The sequence below is a fragment of the Lonchura striata genome, chromosome 10 (genome assembly GCF_046129695.1).
Source record: "Lonchura striata isolate bLonStr1 chromosome 10, bLonStr1.mat, whole genome shotgun sequence".
Lineage (NCBI taxonomy): Eukaryota > Metazoa > Chordata > Aves > Passeriformes > Estrildidae > Lonchura > Lonchura striata.
The window spans coordinates 26,428,140-26,446,282 of NC_134612.1; the positions used below are offsets into that span (position 1 = coordinate 26,428,140).

General features: G+C 46.8%; 1 protein-coding gene across 1 annotated transcript; it reads left to right on the top strand.

Moving 5' to 3' along the window:
• The first annotated feature begins 2,851 nt into the window (after positions 1-2,851).
• Positions 2,852-18,040, top strand: DHX36 (DEAH-box helicase 36). The gene is made up of 25 exons (XM_021540829.2): positions 2,852-3,061; positions 3,144-3,265; positions 4,173-4,374; positions 5,021-5,059; positions 5,786-5,956; positions 6,680-6,759; positions 7,627-7,701; positions 7,831-7,997; positions 8,557-8,638; positions 9,086-9,226; positions 9,705-9,807; positions 10,108-10,195; positions 11,025-11,080; positions 11,185-11,249; positions 11,740-11,883; positions 12,367-12,484; positions 12,836-12,934; positions 13,487-13,660; positions 13,951-14,037; positions 14,686-14,769; positions 14,868-14,967; positions 15,053-15,143; positions 15,541-15,661; positions 16,226-16,378; positions 17,007-18,040. Exons 1-25 carry the CDS (start codon positions 2,852-2,854, stop codon positions 17,190-17,192), a joined length of 2,958 nt encoding a protein of 985 aa, XP_021396504.1. The 3' UTR covers positions 17,193-18,040.
• Positions 18,041-18,143: the final 103 nt, after the last annotated feature.

Genomic DNA, 18,143 nt, shown 5'->3' on the forward strand with positions numbered 1-18,143 from the left:
ACTCTGTTGCATCGTACAGAGATGAATTCCTGCTTTTGGGGGCAAAAGGGAGTGATGACTCAGCCTGGTTTTAATCTACCAGTTCTTGCCAAGACCTCGTGTGCCATGTACAGCTTGGTGAATAAAATCACTGTGTCAGGTTCATACCTGTGGCTCTCCTTGCAGGAGTTTCCAGATGATGTTTAAAAAAAAAAAAAAACAATTCCTTTCCCCACATCCCCTGGTGCCAGTTCAGCTTCAGCCTTGGGACTGCAGTAGGAGTGAGCAGCTCTTTGTGAGCAGCTGGCAGTGACTTTATGTTTTATGTGTTTTATGTGCCCTGGGGCTTTGCACGGCACTTTTGGACATACTCTTCCCTTCTTGCACCACAAAGAATCACCACTCATCCACTTCTGACACCTTCCCAGGCATAACCCAGTGCCAGGCACTAAAGCTCCTGTGGGTAAAAGTTCCAGGCTTTGCAGTCACAGCTGAGCTGGCATTCAGCAGGGGCTGCCAGAGCTTCACAGCTGGCATTTGCTTTGCAGCTGGGAAAGGGCAGAGCCTGAAACCCCTGCAAGCCTTGTAAAAATAACTTCAATGCATTGCTCAGGTTTGCGTGAGATGAAAGATCAATTTGGGCCACACATCAATAAGCTGGAAAGCATCTCCTTTATTCATCCTGTCTGGAAGTCCCAAAGTCTGAGAAAAGTCACTCTGTTCTCATCACTCTGCATTTCCCACGTGTGTTAAAGAAGGAGACTCCCCCAGGCATTGACTGGCCACATCCTTCTGCAGGAAATACAGGGGTTCTTCTGGGAATACATAAATACAGGGGTTCTTCTGGGAGTCCATAAATACAGGGGTTCTTGTTGGAGTGCTGCTGATTTTGCCACCAAGAGGAGAAGCTGTAAGAGCTGCCAGCAGGAGGGGGAGCAGCCATCCCCAGGGATGTGGGACCAGCGAGTCTGATGGAGCTGTCTGAAGAACAGGACCCGGGATGCTCTTGGTTCCCTCTGGAAGCACAGACCTTGGAGAGTGGCACTTCCTTGGGGTGACAGTAATGACTCTGGAGCTGGTTGTCTCTTCACTGTCTGTTCTGTGAGCAAAGAGTTGCTCCATCAAAGTGTTTTCTCTGGAACAAAACAGGCATGAGAGAATGAGGCAGGAGGGTTTATTGAATATATGATAGGATGGCTGTAATAGAGGGGGAGAGAGAAAATTGTACTTGTCATTTCTAACTCCTGCTCAGCTGCATTTTTGAAAAATACCTTTAACATCTCATAAAATACCCGTGTATCTCCCTTCCTAAAGAGATTGAGTGTAAATATGCCATATCTTATTTTGTCTATGCTTCAGTGCCCGCAGGCAACAGAAATCTCCCAGGCTGGCAGTTTGTTCCAGGCTTGCTGATTATTTTTCTCTACCTCATCTGTGGGCTGCCTCAAGGAAACTCTTTGAAGAGACTGCACAGGTTCTGTTTCTGCCCTGCAAGGAAGGAGAGGGGGAGGCTGTGCAGGTGACTGAGCACAGCCAGCACAGGCAGGAGTATTTAACACGAGAACTGCTCAGCACCTCACTCGCTGCACGAAGGTTGTGAGCATCCCCTTGAGCACCAGGCACAGCACAGAAGATTAATTAGGAATGGCCTTGAAGGTCCCCATTGCTTCCCACCGGTGGTGGGAATCTGCACCACCTACCCCTGCTGGTGTACAGAAAAGGCAAATCATTGCAGTAATTAATTTCACTGCAGCTAATTTGCACTCTTAGGGAAGTAGAAGACTAAGCCTCTATTTTAAAACAAACAGGAAACTCATTGTCTCTGGAAAGAAAAAGCTGGGATCCTTACTGGAAACATTCTAAAAATAGACCTTTTCATCTCAAGCCGTGTTTGACCAAAGTAATTAGGAATGCAAACTCCTCAGAGCAGTTTCAGATTGCTGGTTTTCTGTTTGGGAAGGCACACGTGGCACAAGCTGTGTGTGCCCTGCGCCCCGTGCCAGGCAGGAGGAGCAGAGCCCAGGGCACCTGTGCTTCCCTGGGACCCTGCTGGCACACCTGGCTGCCAGTGCCAGGGCCTGGGACACAAACTGGGAGGGAAAGCCTGCAAAGACCTTGTGCTGGAGGCTGTCCCAGAGCCTGCAGACCCAGCTGGGCTGGCAGCCCAGGGTCCCACTGAGCCCCACTGCTGCTGTGACCATTCCCACGGGGAAATGGTCTGCAGAGCTGCTGCAGCTGCTGTGGCTCAGACACAGCCAGGTTCCCTCTGGCCAATTCCTCCCTGGTGTCCCTCTGGCCAATTCCTCCCTGGTGTCCAGCCAGAGCCTGCGGGACTGGAACCGGAGCCGCTCGGGTGGGTTCGGTCGGGCCGGGACTGGAACCGGGGCCGCTCGGGTGGGTTCGGTCGGGCCGGGACTGGAACCGGAGCCGCTCGGGTGGGTTCGGTCGGGCCGGGACTGGAACCGGGACCGCTCGGGTGGGTTCGGTCGGGCCGGGACTGGAACCGGGGCCGCTCGGGTGGGTTCGGTCGGGCCGGGACTCGAACCGGGGCCGCTCGGGTGGGTTCGGTCGGGCCGGGACTGGAACCGGGGCCGCTCGGGTGGGTTCGGTCGGGCCGGGACTCGAACCGGGGCCGCTCGGGTGGGTTCGGTCGGGCCGGGACTCGAACCGGGGCCGCTCGGGTGGGTTCGGTCGGGCCGGGACTCGAACCGGGGCCGCTCGGGTGGGTTCGGTCGGGCCGGGACTCGAACCCCGGTCCCCAGCGCTGCGGGCGGGAGGAAGTGCGCGGCGGATGAGGCGGGCGGTGCCGGCGGAAGAGGCGGGGCCGCGCCGCGCCGTGCCGGGCCGGGCCGAGCCGGGCCGAGCCGCGGCCATGAGCTACGAGCAGCGCCGCGAGCGGGGCCGCGGGCGCGGCCGGGGCCGGGGCCGCGGCGGCGATGGCGGCGCCGCCTCCGCCGCCTCCTCCGCGGCCGGCGGGCCCGGCGGGCGGGAGCGGCACCCCGGGCACCTGAAGGGCCGCGAGATCGGGATGTGGTACGCCCGCCGGCAGGGCCAGAAGAACCGGGACGCCGACCGGCAGCAGGTGAGGGGGTGGCCGAGCGAAGGCGAGCGGGCTGCCGCGCTCCGTGCCGCCCGGCTGACGGGGCTGTGCTTCCTCTGCCCAGAGAGCCGTGGTGCGCATGGACGAGCGCCGGGAAGAGCAGATCGTGCAGCTGCTGAACTCCGTCCAGGCCAAGAACGACAAAGAGCAGGAAGCCATGTCCTGGTGGTCCGGCGATGAGGAGGGGTAAAGAGACAGAATCACCGGTTCTTTTATTGATTTTGAATTTCCTTTCCATAAGCTGTCAGGAAGACGTATCGGAAGTGATTTACCTTTACTGAGTGCACTGGCTCAACACACACCCTCCAGTTTCTCCACATGTGTTGTCACACTGAAATGGTTGTAATAATTGCTGTAAAACTTTCATTATTGCTGAGTTTGGGGTGTTAAATTTCACCTTAAACTCATTAAAATTCTAACTCATCTCTAGGCTTACTGCAGTAGATATATGGGATTTTCAGCCCCCTTGGCCTCTGGAATTACTCCTGCAGAGGTGGCTTTTGTCTTCTGTTTTCAGTTGCTGTGCAGTCTTGGAACATTTTCGCAGGGTCAGTTCTGGAGTCGTTCAGGATTTGCAGGAATAGCTGGAATAGGCTGGTGTGCTGAAATGAGGGGACTTGTGCTCCTTTTGGCTGAGGGATCCAGTTATGGGACAGTGGATCTAGCAGTCATTCTCTGCTGATGTTTTGTTGCTCTGTGGCTCCATTTGGTACAAAATAACATGTTACAAAAGAACGTGTTGTTTTTTAGATCCTGAAGTCGGGTTTTTGGTGGTTGGTAGTTTGAGACTCTATTTGGTTTAATGATTTTCACTGCAGTGACAGACTCAGAGCAGCTGCGGCTGCCCCTGGATCCCTGGCAGTGCCCAAGGCCAGGCTGGACACTGGGATTTGGAGCAGCCTGGGATGGCGAGAGGTGTCTCTGCCATGGCAGGGCTGGCACTGCTTGGGCTTTAAGGTCCTTCCAACCCAAACCATTCCCTGGTTCTGTTCCCCTGGACTGTTGGCTCATTAACTGCTGGCTGTAGTTAGCTGCACTCTGCATGTGGCCAGGCACAGCTGGGGAATCTGAAGTTCGTGTTCTGTGGTTCCAGCCCTGCTCCAGAACAGCCTGCCAAAGTGAAACCAGATGCTGAGAAAGCTCCTGTCAGACAGACACCAGCCTGGAAGAAAACATCCCTGGATTTGGATGTGGAATTCCTCTGTGAAAAAACCGAGCAAGATGCTGATTTAGATGAGCAACTTAAAGAAGACTTAATGAAGAAGAGATCTGATCCCAGATATATTGAAATGCAGGTACTTTCCCCTCTGTTAAGCTGAAAACTTTTCATTGGAATTTTTAAAAAATTAAGCTAACCTCAAAATGTAATATCTTGTAAATTACTAGAAAGTTGTCATGATGTAAGTTTTGCTAAAAATTATCTTTAGAATTCATAAAATTCATACTATTGATAGAACAGTGATTAAAAATTGGAAATGACAAATTTCAGAAAGAGTTATAATCTGAAATTTGAAGCTGACACGTTTTATTGGGTAGGTTTCTCTTTCTTTTTTATGGATTTTGTCCCTGCAGTTGTGTCTGAAATGAAAGCACACACTGGGCTCTGAAGGAATGGCCTCTTCAAAACAGGTTTTGTTTCAGCCACATATAGGAAATTGTCTGACCCTGGACACCAGCTCTCTTTTCCATACCAGGCCCCGCTCTTGTACCTGTATATACCTACCCCATCATGTACTGAATTGCTGGGCTGGAGTAGTTTTTCTAATTGAACAAAACTGAAACAACACATGGAATTGAAGTTACTTCCCACGGGCCTGTGTTTATACAAGTTTGAGCAGTTTGTCGTTATTTTGCAGTTTAGCCCAGATTAGAGGTGAAATCTATTCTATTGCTTCAGTGCTGAAAAGCTGTTTAAAGAGAAACATTTTTTCTTTTCTCCAGAGATTCCGAGAGAAGCTCCCCTCATACGGGATGAGAGAGGTGAGTGTGCTAGACCTCAGTGCCATTAGTTTTCCAGTCACAGGATAAAGTCAGTGACAGTAGGGGCTGTTACTAATTGTTGTTAATTCTTAGGCTGATATCCCCTGTATGCAGTAGAAATGGAGCATTGTGATATGTTTGCTTTTGCAGGCTCAGTGGGTGATTAGTGAGCTCCTCCCTGCAGTCCCTCTATTTACCATAATGTCCTTTCTGTTAGCATTTGTTTCTTAAATTAGTCATACTCCCCTCAACAGTCCTTGGGCTGGGAGGACGAGGCTGGGAAACTGTGTCTGTTGGGACAAGGAATGTTAAAATATTGTGCTGAAAACCTTTAGTTTGTGCTTGCTTGGAGTCCAACAGGACAAACTCTTGTGTTCAGCCTCCAATCTACAGGAGCCAAGCAGCAAGCAGACAGGTTAGAAATGTATTTCAGGCTTTCATTTTAGTTCTTTTATGTTGTTTTCATACAGGACCTGACGTATTTAAAGCTAGTGTTGAGGTTGGGTACGCTTTAAACCGTGCACATGGGAAGTGCAAATGTGCAGAAATGGCTTCTGTGAGGTTTAAGCTAAACGTTTTTGGTAGCTTCACGAGAGGCAGCCGAGCACTTCTTCAGCTGTCGGTACTTTGCTCAGAGTTCATCCCAGAGGAGCAGAGAGTCCTGCACGTCCTGTGCAGTGTGCGTGCAGCAGCAGTGCAGTAGCTGTCGTGTCTTTGTGTGGGCAGGAGCTGGTGAAGCTGATCAACAGCAGCCGCGTGACGGTGATCAGCGGCGAGACGGGCTGCGGGAAGACCACGCAGGTGACGCAGTTCATCCTGGACGACCACATCGAGCGCGGGCTGGGCTCCACGTGCCGCATCGTGTGCACGCAGCCGCGCAGGATCAGCGCCATCTCCGTGAGTGCCCCTGCCCAGGCTGCTGGGGATTGCTGTTCTGGCGTGCACTGACCGGGTATTCTCAGCTCAGCCATCCCTGGAGTACTGGCACTGCAGCCTCCTTCTGCTCTGCCTTAGTCACGGGTTGTATCTGTGATTTTCCTGGATTTGGGCAGTGCCACATCGTGTGCATGCAGCCGCACAGGATCAGCGCCATCTCTGTGAGTGCCCCTGCTGCTGCCCCCCGGGCACTGCCTGTGCCCCAGGCTGCTGGGGATTGCTGTTCTGGTGACGTGCACTGACCGGGTAATCACAGCTCAGCCATCCCTGGAGTACTGGCACTGCAGCCTCCTTCTGCTCTGCCTTAGTCACGGGTTGTATCTGTGATTTTCATGGATTTGGGCAATGCGAATGCCCATTAAGACAAAAACTAATGTTGTGTCAGGCCCTCTAGAGTGTGTTAATGAGCAGGAAAGAATCTGACTTTCAAATGCTCAGTAGCTACTCTCCTTGATAGTTCGGTGTCAGATGGCCAAGCTCACCCTGCTGAAAGGGGAGTGAGCTGCTCATGCCCGAGTGGCTGTGTTCCTCTAGAGTCTTGTCCCTGGGTTGCTGCTCTCAGGGGAGGAGAAAAGGTGCTTTTCAGGGCGTTTCTTTGTTACTTACAAACCATCTCAGTACCAAGTGTTCCTACTGCTGAGCAGCTCAGTCACAGATCAGCCTGATCTTCTTTGTCCCCCTCAGGTGGCTGAGAGAGTGGCTGCTGAGAGGGCAGAGAGCTGTGGCAATGGCAGGAGCACGGGGTACCAGATCCGCCTGCAGAGGTGAGCGGCTCGTGGCAAGGGCCTGTTCTTATCCAAAGGAGACAATTTGAAAAGTAGTTCTTAAAAGAAAGAAACGATTTCCTGCTGATATTTTCCTCTGAAGGAATTCCTGCAAGGAAGGAATGAGTTTTTTTTGAATTTTAGGAGAAGGTTTGAGTGCATTTACTGTGTTTTATGCCCCATGTGACAATGGCTAGTCTAAGTTAGGCTTTGTCTAGTATGTCCCGTTTTCAGCTTTTGTAAAAGATTCTGCTGTGGGCAGAATTGAAACTGATGTCCCTAATCAATGAATTTCAAGGAAAAGTGAAAATGCTAAAGAGGAGAATCCTCCAAACCGTATTTCTGTGGAAAGCTGTGCATTTGCTACACATATTTATGGATTAATTCCCTGGGACTATGCAGTGACAGGGGCTTGCAGAGCAAAAGCTTTTACATTTGTAGTTGGCTATAATTTAAAAATCTGAAGTCGCAGCACATAAGGGAACCCTTTTGTTGGAGCAGAACTGCTGGTGAGAGAGGAGAGCTGAGCCCTCCCAGCATTTCAATTGGGGTTCATACAGTCTCTGCTGTTTCTCTTTGCTCCCAGTGCTGTGCATGTGAGTGCCCTGTGTGCTGAGCTGGAGACCTGCAGCACCTCAGTGTGCAGGAGATGCAGAGGGTGCCTGGGAAGTCAGGGTCTCTCCCATATCCATTCCCCAGCCACAAAAGTGGTGCAGCAGTGGCCTAATTCCTTGTTCCTGCCCTTGTGCTGTGAGTGGGGGAGGCAGAGTGAGGCACATCTGCGCCATGTCTGCAGTGGCACCTGCAGCTGGGGCATTTTGTTAAGTACAGAGGAAATCTGAGGAGTTCTTCCTGTGTCTCTTTCAGTCGCTTGCCAAGGAAGCAAGGTTCAATTTTGTACTGTACCACGGGAATTGTCCTGCAGTGGCTCCAGTCAGATAAGTAAGAGCTCCTGTTTAATGAGACTCTGAATGCAATTATTAAATGAGTAAGAGCTGTTCCAAACAGTCATGGCTCTGCTTTTTATTTTTTCTAAAAGCAAAAGTTTAACTTCTTTCCCTTCTATTTTAGACACTTGTCCAGCATCAGTCATGTAGTTCTTGATGAAATCCATGAAAGAAATCTGCAATCAGATGTTTTAATGAGCATTATTAAAGATCTCCTGAATGTTCGGCTGGATCTGAAAGTCATACTGATGAGTGCTACTTTAAATGCAGAGAAGTTTTCTGAGTACTTTGGTAGGTGAAGTGCTTCCTAGAAATGTTCCTCTTAAGTAATTTAGGCTTCTACTGTATAGTGCAGTTCTGGAATTATAGAATTGATTTGTATCAAAAGAAGAAATTACTTCAGTTTTACAAATATCTGCCAGCTGCTGGAGATACAGTTTCTCTCAGTTTTATTTCATTATTGCGACCTGATATTGCTTCTGGTTTTGCTTTTCAGACATAGTATGGAAACAGAATCCATAGAGTGTTTTCCTAGTAAATATTTACCATGTTTTAGCATTCTTGCTGTGAGGGGGCAGGCAGATTGAGCTTTGAGTTGTTCAGTCTCCCAGCTTCTTCCAGTGGCTGGAAGCAGTTGAATTGGTGTGCAGAATACTGCCTGCTGCCTGTCGTGTTTTTTTATTCAGCAGCCTTATTTGGGGGTGAATTTGACATCTTCCCTGACAATTGGAAATGTCCTGTAGACACAGCAGCTATATTGCAGAACTAGTGAGGAATGTTTATTGCTTCTATTCTTTCAGTGTGGCATTTCATCAGTAGTTTTAAAACCGAGTTCTGCCTCCCTCCACAGACCACTGCCCAATGATTCACATCCCTGGCTTCACTTTCCCAGTGGTGGAATATCTGCTCGAAGATGTCATTGAGAAGTTGAGGCAAGTGTTTTTTCTGGACATCATTTCAGAGACTATTTGGGGGGGCCTTAGCTTAGTGTATGCTCAGCTTGGCATAAAGAAGAATTGCCTGTATTTTTCAACAGAAAACCTCCTAAGGGGGGCCTTGTACAGTAATTACAGATGGCTGTATTCACAGTTACCTGGGGATGTTGGCTTGAGGAGAAGAACAGTTTCTTTGCTGCTGTGGTGAATTTTCAGGTCTCTAAATCAATCGAGTGTTTCTTGCTCTTCACTTTTTTATTTCCTACATGTTCTCATGCTTGGTTGGTCCGTGCTTTTGTAAGATTTCTGTCGGAAGAGAAAGTGAAGATTCTTCCAGATGATCTCACTAAAGCACAGCATATTGTCCATGCTTTGGAAAACTGTGCAGCTGCTCTAGAGTCCCTCAGTTTCAAATGGAATTGTGTTTGCCCCTCCTGTGTAAAGGTACACCCCGGAAAAGACAGACCGCCGGCAGCACTGGAGGAAGGGCTTCATGCAGGGCCACATGAGCAGGCCAGAGAAGGAGGAGAAGGAGGAGATCTACAGGCAGCAGTGGCCAGGCTACCTAAGGCAGCTGCAGGACAGGTTGGGCCCAGCTTTCTCTTCTGCTTTCAGTTTTCAGGCAGCTCTGAAGTGACCACCATAAATTAGTGCTGTATTGTGTTGCTGGGTTTTAGTAACAGTGGGGTAGTGGCTACTGTGGAAAATGGTGATGGAATTGCCTGTACAGTTGGCTGGCAGCTAGTGAAGTGCTTTAGAGACAGCAGGATTAGCTCCCTTTGAAACCTCTGAGTTGTTCAAGTTAAATTTCAGTTCATTACCTAAATACAAATTGTGAGTCCCTGGCTCATTGATGAGAAGGAGGGAGGTCGTGCAAGTGCTTCAGAACAGTTCAGTTGTGACATGATAATTCTTTAGCTGTTCTGAACTGACAATAATCACACTGAGCTAAACCTGCTCTGGAGGTGCAGGAATTGCTCCAAGAACTGAGCTGGTTGCAGGTGGGTTCATGGCTGGGTGGCAGGAGCCCTGGCTTGGCATGTCTGTGCTTTCCCTGCTGCAGGTATTCAGCAAGTACAATCAGTGCCCTGGAAATGATGGATGATGACAAGGTGGACCTGGACCTTATAGCAGCACTGATCAGACACATTGTGCTGGAAGAGGAGGTACAGTGGGACTGGGCTGGGGGCAGTGCCAGAGCTGGCAGTGACTTTGGCTGGTCACACAGAAAGAAGAGAAATTGTTTGCTCTTCTAAGTAATTGAACAGTTTTGAATTACTCTTATGTTCAGATAAGTACATGGAGGTAGCTTTTTATGGGGAAAAAAAGCCCTTGACAGACTGTACCAGGCTGGGTCACTGAGGTCTCAGATCTCACCATATATCAGTGTGCAAGGAGCTGGCTCTGTGCAGTGTGTGATGAGTTCTGATCTCTCTTTTCGGTTCTGATGCCTCTTTTCCCTGTAGGATGGTGCCATTCTGGTGTTTCTGCCAGGCTGGGATAACATCAGCACTTTGCATGAGCTCTTGATGTCTCAAGTCATGTTTAAGTCAGGTAAAACCCAAACTCTCTGTGGGACTTCTGGCAGTGCTGTTGGGGACAGACTCCTGTTGCATGGGGTTGCTGCAGTTGTGCTGGGTTCATTTTTTCCCTTGTCTCCTTTCCAAAGTGTTCAGCAGTGTCTGTGTGTCTGTGATATCTTTCCTCTGCTAACAACAACTCATTTTTCTCAGTATGGGAGTGACAATCTGAAAAACAACCTGACCTGCATCTTCTTCCTCTTGTCCTTTCCTGCAGCTGGGAGAACTCCCACCAAAACTAAACTCCATTCTGTGTGCACTTCATCCTTGAGCAGCTTCCCCTGCTTTGCTGATAGTTCCCTTAAATCCTGTTGATTTGAGGCTTAGACTCTCAAGTACCCTGTGCCTGTCTGACACTTTAACTTGTGCTTTTGCATCTCTGAAATTTCCATCTCACCTGTCTTAGCTGGGCATTGGCTGTTCAGATAGTGACTTGCAGTGTGGTTGTGTACATTCCATAGATGCAGAATTCCAGTTCACTGAAAGACTGAGTGTCAGTTTGTGTATTAAACGTGAGCAATTATTTAATAACTTCAGAATTTAAAAAGCAATTCTGAATTACTATACATAACTTTATATATTGTCTTAACTCATCATATTATAGCATCATAAAAAAGACATTTATACATTTTTACTTTAGAATTTGCTGTTATGATACAAATCTCTGTGATCTCAGAGCAAGAAGCAGTAGCCTGAATTGCAGCCTATTTTCTCTGTTCTGCATAGTTGATCTAACAAATTTTCCTGTAAAATTTGAAGTTTCTGTGCTTACACCATATCTTTTACTGATTTTTAACTTTCAGATAGGTTTATTATCATACCTTTGCATTCACTGATGCCTACGGTTAACCAGACTCAGGTATGCTTCTCTTTTATTGCAACATTTCACAACTACAAAAAAAAAAAGAATGAAGCACTTGTTTGGTCTTGGCAAAGACATAAACAGGCCCTGGATAATTACAGGTGTTCAAGAAGACCCCGCCAGGAGTGAGGAAAATTGTGATTGCAACCAACATTGCAGAAACCAGGTAAGTGCCTGGCTGCCCAGGAAAGCTATGTGTTTAACAAATAAATGGAACTGATAATTTAAAGTATAAACCCGTTTGACGTTCCCGAAAATATGTTTCTGTGTTTGTGCCATTAGTTTATAACACTTTATCTTTAGAAATACTTATAGACTAAACAGTGTTTTCCTAGAATTGTTTTAAACAATTCCACCAGCTACATTGTTTTGAACCGTTAAACTACAGGAATACTAAACAATTGCTAGAATGATTTGTACAGGATAATCTGAGCTGCCTGTCCTCTGTTCAGAATCCAAGTGGGGACTTCTGCCTACCAAGGAGAATAAATCAGCTCTTTCTTGAACTGTTCACTAGCACAGTTCTTAATGAAATTCCAAAGACAGATCTTTTGAATTGCTGACTCTGGGAGGGAATAAAGAGGGGCCAAACCCAATCCCAGGTCATACTTGCAAAGATGAAAAGTTGCTTTTTCTTCCTCTTTTTTTTTCAACAGCATCACAATTGATGACGTCGTGTTCGTTATAGATGGGGGGAAAATAAAGGAGACTCACTTTGACACCCAGAACAACATCAGCACCATGGCAGCAGAGTGGGTCAGCAAAGCCAATGCCAAGCAGAGGAAGGGTCGAGCAGGAAGGTAGGAGCAGTGGGGTGCTCAGGGAAGTTTGGGAATGCTGAGTTTCCAGCAGTGCTGAAGGTTCTTTATTATTTGCTGGCTCCTGTTCCTGGGCAGAGAATGATCTCCTTGCCTTCCCAGGAAGCTGAATTGACTTGTGCTGTGTTTAACTCCAGAGTTTCCCTCCTATAGAAAAATGTCCTGCATTTTGTTGTCATTTTTGTCACTGCCCTCACACCTGATTTAGGAGGATGATACAGTAAAGTGGAAACTGTAAAAATTAATTTCTGTGTTCTCTCTGCCTCTTTCCTGCTGATGGGTCTTCAGAAGACTGAAGTGGCTTCTACAATTGAATGCACTTCAGTTCTAATTCCTTGAGGAGTTTTGGGAAACTCTTTTTAAGAAACAGAGCTATAATGTCACAGTTTCATTGGGAAAAAAAAAACAAAAAAACAAACAATAAATGGCCAAACCCAAAAGAGTAGTTTCTTGAAATCATTGCAGAGTTCAGCCAGGCCACTGTTACCATCTGTACAACGGACTGCGTGCCAGCCTCCTGGATGATTATCAGTTACCAGAGATCCTGAGGACACCCTTGGAAGAGCTCTGCTTACAAATCAAGGTAAATGGAGAAATCTTCAAATATATTTATTATCTAATTTTCCACTGGGATAAGTGATTGAAAGAATAAGTTAATGCAACTCTGAGCCTAGGGTTGTTAAACCAAAATTCTGTTACACCAGAAATGCAGTGTATTTAGCCAGTAATTGCAGCGACTTTTGTAAATGCACACTTGTATCTGGGTGCATCAAACCCAGGGGAAACAGAATTGTCTGGTATCAATAAAAGGTGAACTTGAAAGTCGGGCTGTGAATTACTCACACTGTATCCATGAGTGTGGTTACTGCTAACCAGTTTTAGACAACCCTCTTTCTCCAGTTGCTGCAGGCTTTTGTTGTGGTTTTTCTTTCAGATCCTGAGGCTTGGTGGAATTGCCTATTTTCTGAGCAAACTGATGGACCCTCCATCTCGTGATGCTGTGATGTTGGCCATAAATCACCTCATGGAGCTGGTAAAGTGTTGCTGCATCTGTTCAGAGCTGTGGTGCTGGGGGTGTCACCGGGCAGGTGTGACTGCACAGCTCTGGGCTTTGCAGCCCCTTACCCTTTGTGCAGAGCCTTGATGGACCCTCACTGCACAGAGGGACACCCCACACAATCCTTGGTGCTTGTGGGCTCTGCAGGGTGCTTCTGAGGGACTTGGTCAATGACTCCAAACAGACAGACAAGTGACCCTGCACTTAAGTTCCCTGTGGGTGTTGATTTAACTCCCTCCTCTGTACCCCTGCTGCCTGTTGCAGTGGGTCAGTGAGGGGTTGGACACAAATGGGGCACGTGGAACTGGTACCATTGTTCCCTTGGGTGCTGGGGAAGGAGGGGCTCATGGCACGTTGGTTCTGCTGATCTTTGCTCTGGTGATATTCACATAAATGAGTTGTACCCATAAATAGAAACTTCTGGTTTGGGTATTGGGGGGTGGTGTCTGTGTACAGTGGCTTTTCCAAGGAAATCCTCCCCATTTCACGTGCCGTGTGTGTTCTTTCCTTTGTGCCCTGCCCCGGCAGAACGCTCTGGACAGGCAGGAGGAGCTGACGCCCCTGGGGGTGCACCTGGCCCGGCTGCCCGTGGAGCCACACATCGGGAAGATGATCCTGTTTGGAGCCCTGTTCTGCTGCCTGGACCCCGTGCTGACCATTGCAGCCAGCCTCAGCTTCAAGGACCCTTTTGTCATCCCTCTGGTAAACTCTCACAGATGACAATGACATGTGGGAATTCAAGAATCTCAGGAGCATGCTGGGACTCAGTGAGGTGTTATAGTCTAAGAGCACTTTCATAAATGTCATGGTGATTACATTTTTACTAGTGTGATTGCCTTCACATACTATGAATTATCATTTTTCTTGTGGAATATTTAAAATAATTATAATTTTTGTGTGTTACGTGCAAAGTACTGCTGTACAGATGTACCTGAATTTGGAGAAGAGAACTGTCATGTCAGTCTAGGTATTATGTAGGTTCTAATTTTTAGGGCAAAGAGAAAATCGCAGATGCAAGAAGAAAGGAGCTGTCAAGGAACACGAAAAGCGATCATCTGACTGTGGTGAATGCTTTTACTGTAAGCATGGTTTCATGTGGTTTTTTTTCTTCTAGAATTTTAATTTGAGTAATATAGATGATCCTCAGGAAAAAGCTAATCAGTTCATGTTCTGTAGGCTTTCTTCTTTGGCTTCTACAGAAACATAAAACCAAACTGATTTTCACTCTTCTAGTGTTGCATAATCTTGTCCCCAGACTCAGTATCCTCATTTCTGGTGGACAAGTCTGAAAAAGACAAAGGAAACGTAGTATTATAGTTACCTTGCTGAAGTTTTTCATTCTTGTCCTTCTGGCCTCTACAAGAGGCTGAAGCCAACTTCAGAAGTGTTGGATGTTGTGCTGTGTTGTGTTGTGGTGAGGAGAGGAGGAATTAAACGGCCTGGAAAATGCAATTACTGCCCAGAACTTCGTTAATTACAACAAAAGGTGGCTGCTCTGGCAAACACAGCCAGGTATCACTGCCCGCCAGGGAAAAAGGAAGCTTGTGATTCAGCACATTGTGAGGTTGTGCTTTTCTGCACTGTGGTGTGTGCACATGTACAGAGAGATGAAAGGATTTGCTTTCTCCCTGGTAGGGAAGGTGGGACTGTTTGGGACCTCCAGTTTTGGCTGTCCCTGTTTGCAGTGTTCCCTTGCAAACGCTTGCAGCTCCAGTTTTCATTCCTAGGGCTGGGAAGAGGCTCGGGGTTGTGGTCTCTGGAATGAGAAGGACTATTGCTGGGAATATTTCCTGTCCTCAAACACCATGCAGGTAACAGCGTCCTGCCAGGCTCAGGCAGGATCCCGTGTGGGGAAGAGGGGGAGCCTTTGGCACAGCATCACTCCGGGGCAATTTTCCTTGTTTCCTAGATGCTGCACAACATGAAAGGGCAGTTTGCTGAGCATCTCCTTGCTGCTGGATTTGTGAATAGTAGAAACCCCAAGGATCCCAAATCTAACACCAACTCAGGTAATTGTGGAGGGAAAGGGAGACTTTATCCCAGCTGAAATCTCGGCTTGCAGAGCTGCCTCCCTTACTTTGCTGTCTCCTGCAGGTAATGAGAAGCTGCTCAAAGCTGTCATCTGTGCTGGCCTCTATCCCAAAGTGGCAAAGATCCGGCCCAGCTTCAGCAAAAAGAGAAAAATGTGAGGGTTTGGTTTAATGTTGGTTTGTATTCAAGGGGGTTTCTACATGGCATAATTTGGCAAAGTGATGCAGTGGCTTGAGTGCATGCATGAATCTCACTGTAGAGTTGAGTTGTGCTTGTGTGTTACTTCCTCTGAGAAGGGTGGGATTGTTGATTCCTTAACATCTGGATTCCTGCTGACACCTGAAATAACTTGTGTGACCTTACCATGCCATGGATAATGTTACAACAGCTCAGTAGCACTGCTCTAAAGGGGTTCTACAGCAGCAGTTCAAACACTGTCATTTTTGGTTATTTGGGGAAAGAGACCCTGAGGATCCTGGTCTGTTTTATCACTTCTTGTATTATCAGACTCTTTTTTTTTTTTTTTTTTGTTTTGTTTTTTTTCTTTGAAGGGTGAAAGTTTGCACCAAGACAGATGGATCAGTTAATATCCACCCCAAATCTGTGAATGTGGAGGAAACAGAGTTCCATTATAACTGGCTCGTGTACCATTTGAAGATGAGGACCAGCAGTGTGAGTTGGAGCTGTGCTTGTGGATTTGTTTTATTATCCCCTCTTGAAAGAGGCTGGATCAGGGTTCAGAGGGGTTCAGCCTTTGTTCTGGGGCCTTCCTGTCCTAGGCCATTCCTTGTACACACCATCAGATTAAATCCTTTGTGATACTGGGGTATTGTACCACAAATAAGAAACTTCTGTGGTTTAGTTCTTGGGGTTTTTTTTGAGGATTTGGGTTTCTTTAATGTCTGGCAGTAACAGGTGTAAATTCTTTTAGTTTAATTTTTTTTCATTTCAATCCAGTTTTAACACTTCTTAATATGCTGACATTTCCTCTCATTGTTATGGAGCATCTGGTTTGATTTCACCACTGTGTGGTGTGAAAGACTGAAAGACTTGGGACCATTTTTGCCCTTGTGCAATCTGATTTCATGTGACTTTTGTTGAACTGAGTTGTTCATGCATTTATTCAGAATTTGTGAGTTACTGAGTAAGGATCTGGAATTCTGTAGGAGTCTCATTAAGGTTGCTGATGGCACCTGAGATATTTTGAGGGTGATCAGACAATTCTCTGTTGTGCAGATTTACCTGTATGATTGTACAGAGGTGTCTCCATACTGCCTCTTGTTCTTTGGAGGGGATATATCCATTCAGAAGGATAAGGACCAGGACACCATCGCTGTGGATGAGTGGATTGTTTTCCAGTCTCCAGAAAAAATAGCAAACTTGGTCAAGGTAACTGGTTCAAAATAAGATAGCTGGAAGGATCAGTGTAACACTGGTTTTGCTTAGGGATTTCTGGATTTGATATTGCTGTGGATTGATTTATTGCTCAGGGAGATGCTGCTTGAAATGCACTCCCAGCAAGCAGTTCTAGCACACAAAGTAAGCAAAAGAGATCTAATTTTGCACAGATGCTGTGGGATGACTTGGTCAGTACAGGAGATACCCACATGGATATGGAAACATGAGAGCAGGGCTCCTCAGTGAACAGGAATGGGTTCCATTCCCACACCCACACTGTTTAATACTAGATCCCAGAAATCATACCTCTTTTTAAAATTTCATTTTTATTTTAAACTGGTGTTTTTAATCCTGAGGTAGTTAGCCGAGTGCTGGGTGGGCTGTTAGAGGCATCACATCCAGAGATGGTCATCTCTCATCAAAGAGACTGGGTTTTGAGGGACAGGGTTTGATCCTGAAAACAGCAATGTGGAACTGAACTGGGGGGAGAAGAGCAGGGGTAAAGGTTGGGAGAACAGAGGGCCCGAGGCACTGGAATCCCTCTGTTGATGCTCTGTGTAGCTCTAACTACCCATCTCTTTGCTTTTTCCTTCTTTTCCTTTATTCCAACGCTTCCCAGAAACTGAGAAAAGAACTTGATGATCTTCTACAAGAGAAGATAGAGAAGCCCCATCCGGTGGACTGGAATGACATTAAAAGCAGGGACACGGCAGTGCTGACAGCCATCATAGACTTGATCACCACGCAGGAGAACGAGGGCGTCAGGAACTTCGCGCCGCGCTTCCAGGGCGAGCGCTACAGCTGACGCCTTCAGCAGCCCCTCCCTGCCCTTCACAGCCTTTCTTTAGCTGAGGAACCACTTCTGGAGGGTAAGCTGGGCTCTCCTCCCCCTGGGGAGCACTCGGAGCTAGCTGGCAGTGTGTGTGTGCATGTGTTCTGTGCTCGCTGTAGCCTTGTGAGGGACAGAAAGGCAGTTCTTGGCTGGTGTCAGGTTCCTGTCCTGCTGTAGCTCTTTTCTTTGGGTTTTTTACCCATCAGGTAACAGATATTTTAAAAAAACCTGCTAAAATACTGCTTAGTAATACCTAAACTGTTTAATTTTTTTTCTTTTTAATGAGGTGTGGTGAGTAATTATACTTGCTGTGTTATTCCAGCTGTGCAGCAGTCTGCTCACCAGCACTTTCACAGAAGGTAATTACAGCTTAATTTAACTAAACTTGAAAACACTTGGTGAATTTTTATGGTGGGAGGAAACAATCTTCAGAAATTCTTCTCCTTTTCTGCATTTCATCCCATTCAATTAATCTTCCTTTGCTTTCTGTCCGCATCCATCATCACTACAGACTGAAATTGTAGACTGCAGAAAGCATGGTTAGATAAAGTTCATGTTGGATTATGTGTTAGGGTTTCATTGCGTTCGAGGGGGTTTTTTTTGTTGTTTTTTTTTTTTTTTTAAGAAGTTCATGTACGAGTTATAGTATTCCATTAAGAGTCTTTTTTTGCAAGTCTTATTTCAACTGTTTTCGATGTTTTGAGTGTTCTGTTGTGAATGATCTCAAGCTATGGAAGATTATTTGAATGACAAAGTTTGTTAAGAATTTTGAGGTTTATCCTTGAGAAAAAAAAGCCTGGAAATACAACTTTTCTCCCTTCTGTAGTGTTTTGTTGTTTTTTTTTCCTTTGCAAAAATGACCTTAATCATCAGGTTCAGGAGGATTTATGCTTTACTCTGAGGAAAGCAGAAGAGCTCAGGTGC

What these genes read in the sequence shown, in the direction of transcription:
- DHX36 (XM_021540829.2), top strand. Translation starts at nt 2,852, where the DNA reads ATGAGCTACGAGCAGCGCCGCGAGCGGGGCCGCGGGCGCGGCCGGGGC. An exon ending in CAGTGGCTCCAGTCAGATAA is followed by an intron (nt 7,702 to 7,830) that starts GTAAGAGCTCCT and finishes CTTCTATTTTAG; the next exon opens with ACACTTGTCCAGCATCAGTC. An exon ending in TTCAGCAAAAAGAGAAAAAT is followed by an intron (nt 15,144 to 15,540) that starts GTGAGGGTTTGG and finishes TTTTCTTTGAAG; the next exon opens with GGTGAAAGTTTGCACCAAGA.